The 17,330-nt window shown below is 48.3% G+C and overlaps 1 protein-coding gene across 6 annotated transcripts in view; it reads left to right on the top strand.

The window, feature by feature from the left end:
* znf827 (zinc finger protein 827) overlaps positions 1-17,330 on the top strand; it is a 61,862-nt gene that overhangs the window by 15,817 nt on the left and 28,715 nt on the right. For 4 of the 6 annotated variants that reach the window (XR_003976235.1, XM_030352549.1, XM_030352548.1 and 1 more), the window contains exons 2-4: positions 1,713-3,077; positions 6,320-6,492; positions 7,298-7,796. Coding sequence is in view for 5 of the 6 variants with exons in the window: in XM_030352549.1 (XP_030208409.1) it covers positions 1,713-3,077; positions 6,320-6,492; positions 7,298-7,796 (2,037 nt within the window). In the remaining variant the exon portion in view is untranslated. The remainder of the gene's footprint in view (positions 1-1,712; positions 3,078-6,319; positions 6,493-7,297; positions 7,797-17,330) is intronic. The other 2 variants (XM_030352552.1, XM_030352550.1) reach the window with 2 other exon arrangements.

The raw sequence follows: 17,330 nt of genomic DNA, 5'->3' as shown, positions 1-17,330 counted from the left end.
TCTCAGGAACTGAGAATGGCAACTCCTAGTGTGTACAAGCGTGTGTATCAGTGTGAAAAGTGCTTTTGTGTCCATACACACACGTGGGAACTGAGTGTGTGAGTTATACAAGCGTGTGTATCAGAGTGCGAACTATGTGTGTGTGTGTGTGTGTGTGTGTGTGTGTGTGTGTGTGTGTGTGTGTGTGTGTGTGTGTGTGTGTGTGTTAATCATATACACGTGCGTGACCTGTGTGTGTGTTTGAGTGAGTGTGTGGGTTATAAGCGCTGCAGTGCACATATCAGTGTGTGCAAGTACGGTCGACGCCAATGAGCGATCGCGGCGGAGACGGAGGCTACGGTTGTTGACGGTGTGTGTGTGTGTGTGTGGAGGCCCTGTTTGATATCTTTCGCAGCAAGGGAGCAGAGGTCCTGGGGGCCCGTGGCTGTAGTCACCGCTTGGGCCGCGGTCAGCCACGCAGGCCAGATGTGAGCCAACTCTAATGATCCAGACTGGTCCTTGGTTCTAGAGTTGCTTGGCAACAGCGCTGCCTTTGCTTGTAAACACAGAGCGGCCCACCGGGCTTCTGTGGGGGTCACGGGGGCGAGCGCGCCTTGTGGCGTGAGTGTGATATGGAGAGTCGGAGAGGGAGAGAGGGAGACATTTCTATGATTTATTTCATTACTTAACGGTTTGGAAGCGGTTTCGAGTTCCTTAGTTGTTCTCCAGTGCGTATGCGTATAATTGATTTGTTAAGGTTGTGTACAGTAACCCAGAGATGAGGCGGAAAACAGAGTTTTTTTGACATATTCTTTTCACCAAAGCTCACTGTAGCTTTTGACATATTTTCATGGATTTATTTTTTTTCTAAATATGTATCAGGAATATTCACTTTTCTTTGTTCGCCCTTGTCTGGCAAGCTGTAATGTTTTTCTTATGAATATTGATACATGAAGTGTATATTAATGACCCTCGCTGACCTTAACCCTATCCTTATTGGCTCCCTGGTGGTATCTGCAGGCTCATGAATATTAATCTAGTTCTGTAACCTCCATTACCCTAATCTTTGCTGTCTAGCCTCCCAGAAGGACCCGTTGCCATGGCAACCACATTACTAGGCTCCTCTAGATGGAGGGTGGGAATTATATGGTTAAAATGGACACACGCACACATGCACGCACACCCCAAAAAAATCCCTCCACCACGTTGTTTGAGTCTTATGAAGGAGGAGGGAGAAAGACACAAAATATACCGGTATACGAGGATGTGGAATTTGTATTGCGTGTACGTTTTTAAGTTACGTTTTATTATCGCTACGGCGATAGCTGGAGTATTTTGGACCACTTTAAATGGGCCATTTCAGTGGCTCTTTACTGGTAATTGAGTGAGGGTAAAGAAGTGCCTTCGTTAGTTCTAGTCTCTTGCCCATACTACAATGGGGGAAGAAATACAAATCTGTCGGAATTGTCTTGGTGCCCTGATCATTACACATAGCACAGCTGTATGCTGGATGTTAGCCCCAGGCTAAACAGCCATCCTTTCCCCAACCAGTACCAGATAAGTGCCTGATGTTTGTAATAAAGAACCGAGGCGCTCTGGCTGGAAGTGTAAGCCTTGTATATTTGATGCACGTATAACAGCAGGGTTTATTATATACAACCTCACCTTCCACATCAATCCGTCGTGTGCGAACCTGTTGCCCTGACTAAAAAGTGTCCCTTCTCTCCCCCTAGATGTGGACAGCAATGAGGACGGCGGGCCCGACGGCAGTCCCCTGAAAGAGGAGAGCTGGTTCGGCAACGCCTCGGACACACGCTCCGAGTCGTCGTCCTACGGGGACGGCCAGGAAGAGCTCCTCCTACCGCACGGCTCCTCCCCCGATGACCGGCCAGGGGCCGTCGCCGGTGGCGACCATGACACCTCGGGGGGCGAGAGCTCTTCGCTGGGCTGCCCCACGCCCGTCCACCGCGCCTCCCTGGAGTTCCTGGGGCTGGACGGAGGGGCCTTCTCGGCCCAGGACACCCTGTCCTCGGTGGTGTCCTCTCTGTACGGCGAGAGCGCGTCCCAGGCGCTGGGGAAACCCCTCAGCAGCAACCTGCGCCGCCTGCTGGAGGCTGGCTCTCTCAAGCTAGACGGCGAGCTGCTGTGTCGCTCGGCGAGGGGCGGGCCCGGGGGGGACTCCCCTCCCGTCGGCCTGGTCCCGCCCCTCACCCTCTCGCCGTCCTCCCACCATGCCCAGCAGCTCAGCGCCCTCGCCCGGAAACTAGCCGGCGCCGGGGGAAGCAACAACAACAACAACCACCATCACCAACACCACCACCACCACCACGGCAGCTCAGCCTCGGGGTCCCCCGCCTCCATGGCCGCCTCCGTCAAGCAGGAGCCCCTGGACCCCTTCTCCTCCATCACCCCCAGCAACGGCAGCGGCGGCGGCGGAGGAGGGGGCTTCGTATGGGCGGGGGTGGCGGACAAGTGGCCCCCTTTGGGCTGCTCGGCCCCAGGGGGCTCCAGTCTGTCCCCGGACTCGGCCATCCAGAAGCTGAAGGCGGCGGCCAACGCCGTGCTGCAGGACAAGAACGCCTCGCTGTCCTCCTCCTCCTCCTCCTCCTCTACCTCGGCCTCGTCCGCCGTGGCCAGCCTCGGGGGGGGAGGGGCGGGGGGGCGCGGGGAGGACGTGGTGCGCTTCGACGCCTTCACCTCGCCCTTCAGCCCGCAGTCGGCCAGCTCCACCCTGGCAGCCCTCTCCAAGAAGGTGAGCGAGCGGAGCCACGCGTCGTCGACGGGCGGCGGCGGTGGCGGCGGCGCCGCCGTCAGCGCTGGCGGCGACCACCAGACGTCGGCCAGCTCTTTCCTGTCGCTGGTCTCCATGACGTCCTCGGCTGCCTTGCTCAAGGAGGTGGCGGCCAGGGCCGCCGGCAACCTCCTAGCCGAGAAGAAGGAAGGGTCCCCAGTGCCGAGCACGGGGCTGCTCCAAGAGGACGTGAAGCCCCTGCTAGACAGGAACCAGAAGCCCCCCACGCCCTCAACACCAACCCAGGGACTCGATCTGCTGCTGCCCTTCACACCCAAGGGGAGAGGCAAATCCAGCAGCCAAGCAGGTAACCTGACTCATCTCAATAGCCGCGGATGCTATCTTAGCATCCACTAGCTATCGTTAATGCTTTGCCAGACAATGAAAATGGAATTCGCCCACACTATTTAACCTAATTCTATCATGCAATATTTCCCACCCCTGATCTATGAAGTTTTGTCACTTTTGCAATTCAGGATAAAGTTAAATATCACGGAAGTAGGATGCACTTGGGGTATAAAATATTATAATATATTATTATTATTATAATACATTATTATATTAGTGTGAAGGATGTTTATTGCATTGTTAATTGTTCGCTAAGGCCTAGATTATGAGCATATTCATTAAAAATGTTCGAGAGCATTCCATATTTTATTTCCGCGCTTTCCTTTCCTTGAGATTTCTCTTTATAGCGCTCCAACTTCCCTTCCTTTCAATCCTAATGGTATTTATACTGGCTGATCATGAGATCATCTGTGCTTTAATATCGAAAAAAAGAGAGAGAAATGTGTTTTATTGAGGAAACACTGCTACCTCACAGTGACATGTTTATCTCTATAATGTAATGGCTTTGATGTCACCTCAAAGTGGCGGAGATGGTGAACACTACAGTGTTGGAGGAACTGTCAGAGTGAGCGAAACGCGGGGGGGAGGAAAGAGAGAGAGTTTGAGAGAGTGGGTGAGGGAGAGGGTGAGACAGGGAGTCTGGAAAGAGAATCTGCAGGCTCCATGGGGGGTTCTCTGACTGAGACCTCACCCCCATCTCAGACCAGCTCATTTGTGCCTGGATGTGAACCCTTTCCAAAAGAGGGGCTGTCAGTGTGAGCATGACACAGCAGGGGGGGTGTGCAGGACTCCATATCCATCTCCACAGACTCCTCCTCCTCTTCTTCCTCCTCCTCCTCCTCCTCCTCCTACTGGCTCTCGCCCCGATTGGCCGGAGATCAGGCCAAGTACAGCGCCATCAGACTTTCCACTGACTAGATACACACACACACACACACACGCGCGCACAAACACACACACACACACACACGCACACACGCACGCACACACACACACACACACACACACACACACACACACACACACACACGTGCACAGTCTCATACATCTCAAAGCACGTGCACACAGACGTTTCACACTTTCTGTCTTTCTTTCATGTCTTTCTCTGTCTGCCTCACATATGAGCATGCGGTACATCTAGTGTGCATTCAGAACACACACAAGCACACACTTATACTCTATAGAGACCTCTCTTGCAGAGAGATAAAGAGGGTGGACGAGAGAGGAGGGGGGTCTAAATAAGCAGGCTTTAGAGAGAGCAGAATGTTTTCAGGAAGATGGATGGCCACTTTTGAGGGATTGTGTCGTAACCCCGCCAAATCTAAAATGGCTGGATCAAATTGACTTCAGACAGATGAGGCAATCGATGTAATATTCTGTGATCTGCATGCTAAAAAGGGGGTCCGCGCTAACCTGGCAACCGTCAAGGTCGGGCGCCGCTGTAAAAACGCAGGTAGTTGTGTGTGTGTGTGTGTGTGTGTGCGTGTGATTGTGCGTGTGTGAGGCAGACTGAAGAAAGCGTGACCTTGATTATTGACTGTCATGTCTTGTTTTATAGTGGTCTCTCCCTGCAGCCCCTCTGTAAAACTGTTTTACACTGGAAGGGGGTGCACTTTGCATATATATACATCTATATACGTCAAGTGTGCTGTGTGTCTCTTCAGAACAAAATGAAGACATTGGGAGTAAAAAAAAGGACAGTTATGTTGCCCGTCGTAAACGCCAAGCAGCTTCTCCCCCTCCCTTCATGACACCTCTTCATCGGTCTCCTTTTTTTTAATGGCGTCCATCTTCACTCATCTTCATCAAGGGGCGCGATGGCTAGCTTAGCGCGACGCTCCCCTGCACACTCTGAGAGGCTGGGCCGCAGATGGCAGTTTATTGTTGCAAATAGGCAGTCTCGAGGTTTTACACCTCAGGTCAACGAATGGCTGAGTGCAGTAATTTCACCAAACACTGATTACCAGATGTTTTTCAAGGAACGCCACTGGAATACTTGATGAAGCTTATTCTGACGGGCCCTTGTAGAATTTGTAATGCAATCATGCCTCTTTCTAATAAGACCAATTAAACGGTAATAGATGCCGGATATGAAGCCAACAACAATAATCGAGATACTAAAGCCCGCACAGGTTTTTATTTCCATCGCTCCGTTGGCTTCTGGCTGGCGTTCTTTTGCTGCATCGCACGCTTAAAAACCAGCCCTTACCCCTTAGAGTCTAAGGGGGGGTTTCCGTCTATGGGGTGTTTTTTGTCTAAGGCTAACACAGACCTGTAGACCTAGGCCTTTCAGGAATCACCGAATGTTTTTCAGAGGAAGATGATGGAGTCCTGTATTGGTTATATATATATATATATATATATATATATATATATATATACACACATGTATATATACATATATATATATATTAGAGCTGTCAAGCGATTAAAATATTTAATCGTGATTAATCGCATTAATGTCATAGTTAACTCTAATTAATCGCGATTAATCGCAAATTATTTTTCTATGCTAAATATCCCTTGATTTTTTTGTCCCATAATTCTTCTCATTTTAATTCTCTTATCAACATGGTGAAGTGCATCGGCTTGCCTTGTTCAAATGATTTTTTATTGATAACAACATTGGCATATACACTGATCAAAACAGGACGATACAAAAATAGAGCCTATAGTGCAATTAAACGACTGCTTTGAACAAATGTAATTTGAACATAGCAGTCAGGCTACTGCTTCTTTGTTTTGAGCCAAAGAAAAAAAAAAAAAAAAGTTTTTTTTTTTTTTTTTTTATAAAATAATTACGTTAATCGCGCGATAAAAAATTTAACGCCGTTAAATTTGGTTTGCGTTAACGCCGTTAATAACGCGTTTAACTGACAGCTCTAATATATATATATAGTTAAATATATTCTCCAAGTGTTCGGCCATCATGTCACCAAGGGGTTCACAAACTTTTGCCTGCCATGTTATGTACTCCTGGTGTAGGACCCACTAAAATGTTTTTGTTGTAACAGAAAAAGCATGTAGGCATGCACATATAACAACTATATTTGCATTGTTCAAACCCATCTCTCCAAATGTATAGTTTATAATGTCCCACTTGGTCCCCTGCTGGGATCCACTTATGTGCTCTGAGCCTCTGTATGACAACCACCGATTTAAACAACTCAACCAATCCCCTCATGTGGATGTCTCTTTCAGGGTCACCGGAGGATGGCGGCAAGCCGTTCCAATGTCCTGTGTGCGGGCTGGTCATCAAGCGCAAGAGCTACTGGAAGAGACACATGGTAATTCACACAGGCTTGAAAAGCCACCAGTGTCCACTGTGTCCCTTCCGCTGTGCTCGCAAAGACAATCTCAAGTCTCACATGAAGGTGAGATGGTCGTTCTTCTTCTTCCTCTCTGCTACGCTGAACTTTCATCTCTACGCGTCTGTACACACACACACACACACACACACACACACACACACACACACACACACACACACACACACACACACACACACACACACACCAACGCCCTCATGAACCATTCATAAAAATGACATGGCTTCACTTCATGTATACTATTTACTGTTATTATTTAGTCATTTAACAGATGCTGTACTCTAAAGCCACTTACAGAAAATTTATTTCTGGACATAGCTCATTAATGAGCAGCTAGAGGTTAAGCACCTTGCTCACTAGACCGCAGACATGGGTTCGAACCCGGAGCCTTGTGTCTTAAAGCCAAATTCCCTAACCAGGAGACGTATATAGCATGATATACCATATAAAGACATTAAAATCTAGACTAAAATGATGTAACTGCTTGCCACAATATATGGCAATCCATTCACCGTGTCGGAGTATAATAAACACAGATGCACTTCAACAGCATTAATACTGGGTCTGTCTCAGACACGTCTGCCAGAGCAACAGCATGGGTAATATGTTTAATTCAGCAGTCTAGACCAACTACACCACCGCCAAACGTCAGCGAGCCTTAATTACGCTTACAAACTTACACCTGCATTTACCCTACACCCGCATTTACTCGGCCCCAACACGGCACACCTCTGCCCCGAAGGCCCCAACGAAAACACCACGTTCTCGTTTGTACCGTGCAATCACCCTAATCCCCAAAAAGAAACACAAGCTTTTCCCACCGCCTCAACCAAAACCTGCCCCTTCTCAGGTCCATCAGCACCAAGACCGCGGCGAGACGTTCCAGTGTGAACTCTGCCCCTTCACCTCCTCGCGCCACTTCAGCCTGAAGCTCCACATGCGCTGCCACCAGCACTTCCCCCGCTCGGACCTCAAGGTCAAGGAGGAGGTGACCACGGACACGGAGGGCGAGGGCTCCCTGATGGGGGACAGCATGGCTGACATGCAGGCCTCCTCCCCGTTGCTGTCGGCGACGGGGGACGGGAGGCTGCAGACGTCGCCGTGCGTGGACGCCTCCACGAACCACGTGCACATCAAGGAGGAGCCTCAGGAAAGAGACCTGTCTGTGCTTTCTCCCTTCACCATGTGCAACAAGGAGCTCCCGGCCGGGCTTGGCATGGCCAACTCCCTGGACCTCTCGGGGGTGGGGGCTGGGATGAGGTCCAGTCCGGGGGGTCCGGCCACGCCCTCGCTTTTCAGCGGGGACATCAGCAGCAAGACGGCCACGGACCTGCTTATGAAGCTATCAGGTAAAGACAAATGTTCATGACGTCTTTTGAATCCTGTTTCTATCGACAAATCAGATCCGTAAAAAGCATAGCTTTCATCTGTTGTCAACGTCAGCGCGGCTTAGCATGTACAATTATGGAAAAAGAAAGTCTATCGTTTAGGCGTTTGCATAAGAAAAACACAAAATACGACAATATTGCCACACACTCGCTCACTTTTACTCTATTGTAATCGGTATGTTGTTGAACAGGACATGATTATTGGCTCTACTTAAAAAATGTTGAGTGCATATTTTGCAAATAGTTTCTCTTTATAGAGCAGTTAATAACAAATGTGGTTTGAACATTCAAGAAAATAGCCCTTGATCGTTTTAGTCCTCTGCTGCTACCTATAGAAATATTCCAATTGAGTGTACTACAAACGGTACAATGATCTTGCCTTGACCAAATCCCTCTCTTCCACCTTGCAAGAGAGGCCTTAGCAAGAATATGAACCCCTTACTCAGACACAATTGCAGTGTGGGCAGTATCAGCAATTGCCTACAGTGGCACCTTTCTGTGGCCTTTTTTAGCTGTTTGCTTCCAGTGCTGCCCTACCTATGTTTTTCATTGTGCCCAATAAACTGCACCGCTGACAGGACTGCTGCAAACAGATTTCCTTCCGGCATCGGTACGGTTTAACTTACGCCAAGCTACCTACCGTCTCTCGTTTCATTGGACTAGCCAACGCCTTTTGCAGCAGAGGCTGAAAGGAAGAAGAAAAAAGCAGTTAAACCACCATTCGACAACCTACAAAGGCATTTCCATGTTTACCAAAGGATTTGACCAGGTTTATCTCAACCCGTGCACTACGGTTAGGATAAACCTATGTGTTTGTGAACTCATGGTTGACGAACGCATCCAAACGCGAACGCGTCTCAAAATGCTGATCTGAGACGCCGGGGAAGCTCCTAACACATCGGAACTCTGTGTTGTACTGACAAAAGAAATCCAATCCCAAAGACTGAGAAGGAGCTTGATGTTCTTCTGCGGTGTTGTCAAGTGCACGCTTGATAACAGATAAGCAAGATGAATAAAAGGCTCTGAAAATAGAAATGTCGTTCCATGATTCAAGTAGAGGTGGACAAGAGAATTTCAATATATATTTTTTTTATCCGATTGTTATACAGTACCCTACAATGAATGAGCCGCTCAGTAGTGAAGCAGATGAACATCGAACCTAGCATTGTGTTACAAAACAAGGGGTGGACCGTCTGTTGTATTGGCGTACGTTACGTTTACGTTATACCTTTTCCTTTTTCTATCGGTGTTGCAAATAGGTTGTCACCAACCAGCACATCAAGAAAAGTTACAAATGGCAAAACTTTTCAAAACTTGCATCGCCCCTGCAACCCCGACGATGCCAAGCAGGCCGTGTTTACACTCGCTTCGCCGTGTTGCAAAATGTCAAAAGGACGCGTCGGTTTGTTTTTTCCCGAGACATTGGGAAGATTGATGGGAAGAGGTTGACCAGGGTTCGGTGGCGGGGTCAAGGCTGCGGCTGCCACGCTTCCCCTTAATGCCACGTAATTAGATTGAGATCTCCGGCGAGGAGGCAACAGAGAAGGCGAGAGAACGAAAAAAAACCCGGGAACATTAGATTAATTAAAATTTTATGCATAATTCATAATTAAAAAGGAATTCATAATTTGAGTTGATTAGCGCCCTCAGCACCATCCCTTGCCCCCTCTAGGTTGCACACACACACAAAAAAAGAAGCCAGGAGTGCTTAGTTAACTCGAACCAATCTAGCAAGCGTGCCCTGGCCACACACGGACGCCCGCTTCCTCCCCCTGCGGTGCCAGTGGCACCTCATCCACTGACTACCAATTCAGGCCGAGGCAAACTCCCAAGGGATCCAAAGGGGCTGCTCACAATGTCAGCCCAGTGTCAAGCGGACCGGCGTCTTAGTCAAGCCAATCGCTCAGGTCGAGTGGGCAAGGGTTCTTCTTTTCCCCTCTCCCTCATCTGGAAGGACAATACGAGTGTGAGTCTGATACACTAGAATTAGTCACAATGATCAAGGGTAATACATGGATACCTTTTGATGGCAAGATGGGGTTGGTGTTTTTAAAAAAGCGAGAACACATAGTGTTGGATGAAAAAGGGACTTGTCTCTGAATGGCGGTGAGCAACGGCATGGGGGAGACGGACCGAGTAAAGGTGAAGAAGTTTCTCCTGGGACCTCAAGGCTCCATTTCCTTTGACCTCCCTGCCAGCCAGGATAGAGTGTGCACACGGGCAGCTCATCCCTCCTGCTTTTTACACCAATGTCCTGTGCCTCAATCCCACAAGAACCCTGTGGGTGTGTGTGTGTGTGTGTGTGTGTGTGTGTGTGTGTGTGTGTGTGTGTGTGTGTGTGTGTGTGTGTGTGTGAGTGTGTGTGTGTGCGTGTGCGTGTGCGTGTGCGTGTGCAGGCATAGCAGGACACATTGTTAAAGGGTGGGTCGAGAAGCTGCAGGGTGTAAACTCTGGTCGAGGAAAACCAACCAGAAAGGAAAATGACCATCAAACCAACAAAAGGCACTGTTCACACCTGCCATTGACATGTGTCTTGGATGTTTAAATCACATGAGGACAGCTCTTAGAGCAGGTTTGAGCACACCCAAGACGCATTGAGGACACATTGAGATCTGATCGCTGAGACCACTTTTGAAAGTTTTCTGGTTCTCATACGGCCACACTCTTTCAGCATGAATGTGTCCTGGGCTACTCAACTGGCGTCCCCTGCCTAAGCAGAGGTACGTACTCATTGGAGGGCCAACAGCATCATATTTAAGTCAATCAAAATCATTCAACCGAATACCGATGCTTTGTTCGCTGCTTCTGGACACTTGGTAATACCCAAAGAGATGTGGTGTCAAAGCGCGTCAAGCATCATACCGCAATGTTGTGATTTCTCCCTCCCCTTTCTCGCAGACCAGGCACGTGGAAGTGCATTGCGGCCTCTTGCCCGTTAAAAACAGAAACACATTTGGTCTTCTCAAACAGAATGTATGTCTTTATTTGCATATAGAGCGGGGGGAGTGAGAACTGATCACGAGTGGTCACTCGAGTTGCGCGTGGAGACTCATTCTAAAGCAACAAGAGCGATTTCCTCCTCACCACTGAACCCCCTGACATAATAAGCATATCATTTCTGCAGACTGGGGGCCGGGGAGCTGTCCTGTCCTGCATCCCACTTTGATTCATGTCCTTGCCCACTGACACAAACGTCAGCTTGCTCCAATGTGATCCACATTGTGATTCAGAGAAGAAAGCCACCGGGGCACTTGAAATGCACGGCCCCTACCCCCGCACCCAATGGACAGGGGGGAGATAATAACGGTGATGGGCACAGTGGTTTCCAAACACGTCCCCACCAACACTACCACCATCCCGCCCCTGCCTTGGTGACACTGGCCTGACCTTCATGTGACCCCGCTTGGGTGTGAATAATTGGCATCCTGGGGTGTTTCCGGAGGTGTCATGTCTGTTTGTGGGGCTCCCAGAGTCGTGTTTTTATCGTCTCGTTGCCTTGGGAAGGGCTGTCTTGTTGTGATGTTTCAATGGCTTCCGCTGCAAATCGTGTAGTATAGTGTTTACTCGTGTTTATTCGTGGTATTGCTTAATAATAAGCCGTTGGTAGCTGCCCACGACGACCATTGGGAATGTATTAATATTAAGCATAGTTATTGTAGTTATAGTTGTAGTTTATAATTATTGTAAAAATCCTCCACAGTATGCAAGACATGTGTTGAGCAATACTGTGAATAATGCATTCATTCTTAGCATGGGTGACTCAAATGGGAAATTAACCCTTAACCCTGCCATTGTTTCTGCCATGCTCGACCAGTTGAGCTACACAGGACCATGCATGCCTAGAAAATGTTGGCTTCAGAATATAGGCTTGTTGTACAATCCTGCACCTTTGCAGTCTCAAGTGCAAACACGGGCAGAGCTTCTTATTTCTGAAAAGTTACAAATTATACCCATATTATTCAGCAGCGAAGACCCAAGCATATCAGCATCAGTCATGTTAAAGTAATCACTTACTTACCTGATATAAACATCATCTCCCTGAGCATACTTTCATTCCATACAATGTTTATACTAGGGGACCACCATGGAAATGCATCACAGCCCCATGCACAGCTGCAGAGAGGTCCCGTTCCGGATCAACTCCTCTGAACAGAGTTCAATTTGAATAGGCAGCCAAAATCTGCAGCGGGAAACCAAACCAAACTCATCAAACAGTCGAGAGACAACCACCTTACTTTTGCATCAGTATGAATGTATCAGCCTAGTACTCTGTTTATTGTTTATAGTGTTTTTAACCGGGAGAATCCCAAGGTGTTTTCCGTCTGCAGCCTTAGCGACGAGGATTTGACCCTCTAAGCGAAGCTAACCTAAACCGCCACTCCAAAAGTGAAAGGCACCTCAAAGGGGACTAAGTTCAAACGTGAGGAGAAAAAAGAAAAAACGAGCTCACTTCAGCCTAACATGTCATTGGATTTGTTGACCAAAGCAACGTCCTTCTGGTTACTGTGACAACATGGCTCTGGAGTTTAAAAACAGTGGCCTGTGTCACCGCCATCCCCGACTGGCCTTGTACAGAGCGCTATGGCTCAATCCCCTACAGCCAGCCGGTCTCTCTAAAACACCTCAGGATCAAACCCGGAGCTAATGACCTGAATCCTAGGGAACTCACTGTTCTCGGCCAGCCTCCTGCTATAGGCCCAACATTATGAAGGTTATTGTTTTGTCCATTGGTCGTGGTGCTTTGAAGTTTATCAGAAAATAGTTAAATTATGAGGCAGATACCAAAAAGGCTGTTCTATTTATCAATTGGCATTAATCAATGTAAATTAAGTCTTTAATTGAATATTACAGGCCCAGGTCCAAATATCTGCTCTCAGGTGTTGAACAACACTTAATGTCGTAGACGCTTAATCAATATTTGATCCAAAATTAAACAAAATGTACTCTTTTACATTTGTAGAATCTTAAGTCCACAAACATATATTAGCTAGTTTGAACCAGTTGACAGTTTAACATTATTCCGTGTTCTCTGTAGACTGTATGTTGGCTGACACCCAGAGTTGTAGATGTGGTATTAATGTGCATCCCCCTGACCGTTCATCTCTGTGTGAGGAGACAAAGCAGGGCTCTTCTTGTGTGTGACCTCTGCTCCATACATCCCCACTGCAGCCATCAGTATCACTGTCCACTGTCTCACACACTGTCAGCTATTGTTGCTGCTCAGACTGCGCTGTGTAGTATCTCTCTCTCTGGCTCTCTCTTTCTCTCTCTCTGTCTGTCTCTTTCTCTGTCTCTTTCTCGCTTTCTCTCCCATTTTCTCTCTCTCTCGGGCTCTGCCATACTCTCTCTCTCTCTTTGTCCTATACTCTCCTTCACAGATACTGCCCCTCTATCTTTCATGTACTCTGTATCTCTCCCTCGACCATTATGCCCCTCTATCCCTCCTGTTCTCTCTCTCCCTGACACATACTGCCCCTCTATCTCTCCTGTCCTCTTATCTCTCTCTCGACCATACTACCCCCTCTATCTCTCCTGTACTCTCTCTCCCTCACACATGCTACCCCTCTATCTCTCCTGTACTCTCTCTCCCTCGACAGTGCTGCCCCTCTATCTCTCCTGTACTCACTATCTCTCACTCACACATACTGCCCCCTCTATCTCTCCTGTACTCACTATCTCTCCCGCTATCACATACATTCTCTCCCATACTTATAACTCCCCCTCCTTGCCCCTCGCCCCCACCATCCCTCTCTGTATTTATTTGATATGTCTCTGCCTGGAGAGAAAGCAGCAGGCAGTCGTTAGAGGGGGTGTGGGCCGGTGTGACAGAGGTGGGGAGCTAATGAAGTTATTTGACGGCAACCCTGGCCGCAGAGCAGGAGGTGAGGCGGGGTGGACAAGCAGCGGCCAGAGAGAAGGACCAGGGAGGGAGGGGGGAGACACGGGAGATAAGAGGGAGGGAGGGACAGAGATGGAGGGAAGGAAGTAGGGAAAGTTTGGAGACGGAGGAACGGACAGAGAGGAAGAGGGGAGAGAGGGACAGGGGGGAGAGGTAGAGAGAGGGAGGGGAGGAAGAGAGAGAAGGTGAGAAGCGGGCAGGAGTGTGAGAGAGAGGAAGGGGGAGGGATAGAGAAGGGAAGAAATCGAGCTATAGAGGGAGAGATAGAGTGGGCGAGAAAGAGTCAGAGAAGGAAAGAAATGGGAGCGAGAGGGAAGAAAAGAGCAGCAGAAAGACCAGGTGTCACTGGAGTGTGATAACATGGAGACAAGCTGATAGCGATCGTCTGACATTGGCCAGAACCGGTCCTACAGTGGTCTACACAGGAAGCACTGCTGTATAATCGTACACGCCAAAGGGAAGAGATCAGCGCACACTGGGTTGCCCAGTCATCCAGCAAGAGAGAGCTATTTCACTCTGCTAGATTCAGTGTCGCTCTGACCAAATTATCAAAGTCACCTGTACACTAAGGCCTTCTGGGAATTGTTGTCAGGCTGAAGCTGTAGTGTAAGCACTACAAATACATGCTGAATCATTTTCCGTCGTCTTGCTTTTTTCTTTGTCATTATCAGGTAGATTTGGCCTGGGGAAATAAAAACCTTAAAAACCTTTTTGATTATGCTACTAAATAATTCAGCACTCTGTAACTTAGATTCTCAGCAGCAGTACCGTAAGCACACCCACTATTTATAGTGACCAGCCAAAAGGTCATGGAGTGGAGTGACTTTGTGAGCGAGGGCAAGTTGCCTGGGTTCTATTTGTTGTAGTGGGGCAACAATGGGGGAAGAGAGGTGACAATGTACAAGTATTCAGTTTTTATTTGAACATATAGTACATGTATAACATGATTCGATGATTTTGGAAAAGGTTGCTTTTGCTGAGAAGTGTCGGTCGTGTGTTTGTGTGTGTGTGTGTGTGTGTTTGTTCGTGTATGTGTGTGTCTGGGGTGGGGGGTGTGTGCGCGGCAGCAGTCAAGCTGCTTCTACTGTAAATGTGTTCTTGTGTTGGTAACTGCGTAGGTTTAATCGCGCCCGTGTGTGTGTGTGTGTGTGTGTGTGTAAGGCAGCGGCCGTGTGCGCTGTCCCTGTCTGATCCAACATGGCCGAACATGCTTCTAATTAGAGGACGTCCTTCCAGGTGCTGACCAGGTTATACTTAGTCCGCCCGCTGACATCTGACGGCGTGACATTTCCAGCTGGTGCCACATGCGACCCCACACCGCTGCCCCCAAACTTGAAGGTCACTGCCCCCAGCCCCCCGCCACCCGTCTCCCCAACACCCAACCCCGCGCCCTCCCCCCGTCACCCCCCCAGTCACCCCCCGCCACCATTTGAACCAGAGCCCTGGCTTGCATGCCACGGACAAGGCGGGGGCGGGGGGACGGGGGGGCAGTGGGCGGCTCGCCTCTGCCTGGGCATCACAGAGGTGGTGGTGGATACAAGCACCTGTCCCCTCTCCCCCTCTGATCTGGTGTGTTCCCGTGGCCTCCCCCGCCCCCCTCCCCGCCCCCGCGGCGTGGATCATCATTAATCAGTGCTGCCGGGGCCAGCACAAATTGATGATGCGGGCAGAGGGCATGGGGCCCACGGTGGTCAGAGATGTTAGGTTGAGATGGCAGGGTGAGCAGAGGACCACCGCGCTGCGGGGGGCCGCGCGGGATCCGGACACTGGCCGGCCCAAGACTGATGGCATAGCTTCCTTCTGTCTGTGTGTGTGTGTGTGTGTGTGTGTGTGTGTGTGTGTGTGTGTGTGTGTGTGTGTGTGTGTGTGTGTGTGTGTGTGTGTGTGTGTGTGTGTGTGTGTGTGTGTGTGTGTGTGTGTGTGTGTGTGTGAAGATTTGTGTAAAGATTTGAGTGTGTGTGGACGTTAGCAGAAGACAGATGGAATATTAAAGCTTTTTTGGGGTTTGCCCTTGCAGCAGTATGTATTTAGGGGTACTTGGCAGAAATTGACTGAGTGCAAGTCACAGCCCCTGATTGATTTTACCCCCACCGAAAAGCATTTTAAGAATAGGAATAATCTATAGTTATGCTCTCCCATTTAGTATTAGTCTGGCATTGGATATTAGGCTAATATTAGTATATAGAATGCCATTCACTATTAGAGCTATGATTTATATGATTTATGTAGGTGAAACCACATCATACCTTCAAGTAAGTATAGTATATCAGTATATGTGGTGCTGTGTATGGAAAATAATTTAATATGATTGAATATTATATAATACAAAAAATCTGATAGTCCTATGGCGGTCCACTTCTTTCTGTTCTGTTCTTAATATTAGTAAGTCCTAGATGTGATTCTATTAGAACGTCAGAGATTATTGTATTATTAAAAAAATTATGTAAAATGAGCATTGATATAACAACTTGGGAGGAACTTTGAAGTGTCACAGAGACACAAAGAGAGATACTGGCGGCGCGGTCTATTTTCTGGGTGCCTATCGGAAGTCGCTCCGTGTCTTAATTATTAATTATTCATCCGAGGCAGATTAAATGTGGCCCAGTTTCCCCCAGTGATGACTTTGGGGCCGAGACGCAGGCCACTCGTGACCGCATGCCCCTTCCGCTCACAAGTCCTCCCACTGCCGACATGCAGAGCTAAGGTTTCACAAGTCCTCACACTGCAGACATGCTAAGCTATTGTTTCACAAGTCCTGCCACTGCAGACATGCTAAGCTATGGTTTCACAGGTCCTTACACTGCAGATATGCTATGCTATGCTAAGTTAGCTCAGCATGCAAGCGTCAACACACTGCCGACATTTGTCCCAAGTCTTCATTCTGCACACATGTTTTGCTAAACTAAGCTAATTGAAGCCGGTTGAATACGTTTATTGTCTCAGGTTTAATGGAGAGGGAAGTGAGACTTAGAGGAACCGAAAACTGGCTGGTGGTAAAGTGACAGATATAAATATAGGGATGGGGGTAAGACAGGGGAGAGGGAAATACATACATAAGGGGACAGAGGTGCAAGTAAATACACACGGAGAAAGACCAGAGTGATAAACAAATGCAGAGAGATAAAGAGGAAGAGGAGAAGTGAGAGATCCAGACAGTGACAGAAAGAGAGAGAGAGCGAGGGAGAGATGCCCTACAGATGAAGAGGAGGACACTCAGAGGTCTCACCATCTGTCCTGGCTCTCAGTGGGTCTGATCTCGGGTCTTTTACGTCCAAAGGCTTGAGGACAGTCAAGACAAGAAACCAGGACTACCTTTTTACTTTGGTCTCCATATTGGCGTACACATTTGTGTATGAACATGGAGGATATTTATTGTTGTCGCTATTTCACAAAACAGAATCTGTGACAATTGTGAAAAAACGGAAATCTGTGCTTTACCTTGGGACCACTAGATGAATTACATTGTCACTGCATTCATGTTTGGTACATATCTCTTATTTTTTTTTTTAATTCTAAAAAATATAGGAATGGTGGACAGTGGACATAAACACAAAGCATATTCAACTATTCAATTCTACACATTTCTTAAGAATGGC

The sequence above is a fragment of the Gadus morhua genome, chromosome 3 (genome assembly GCF_902167405.1).
Source record: "Gadus morhua chromosome 3, gadMor3.0, whole genome shotgun sequence".
NCBI lineage: Eukaryota > Metazoa > Chordata > Actinopteri > Gadiformes > Gadidae > Gadus > Gadus morhua.
Note: the sequence above shows the minus strand (reverse complement) of the source record. Positions and strands in the feature narration are given on the sequence as shown.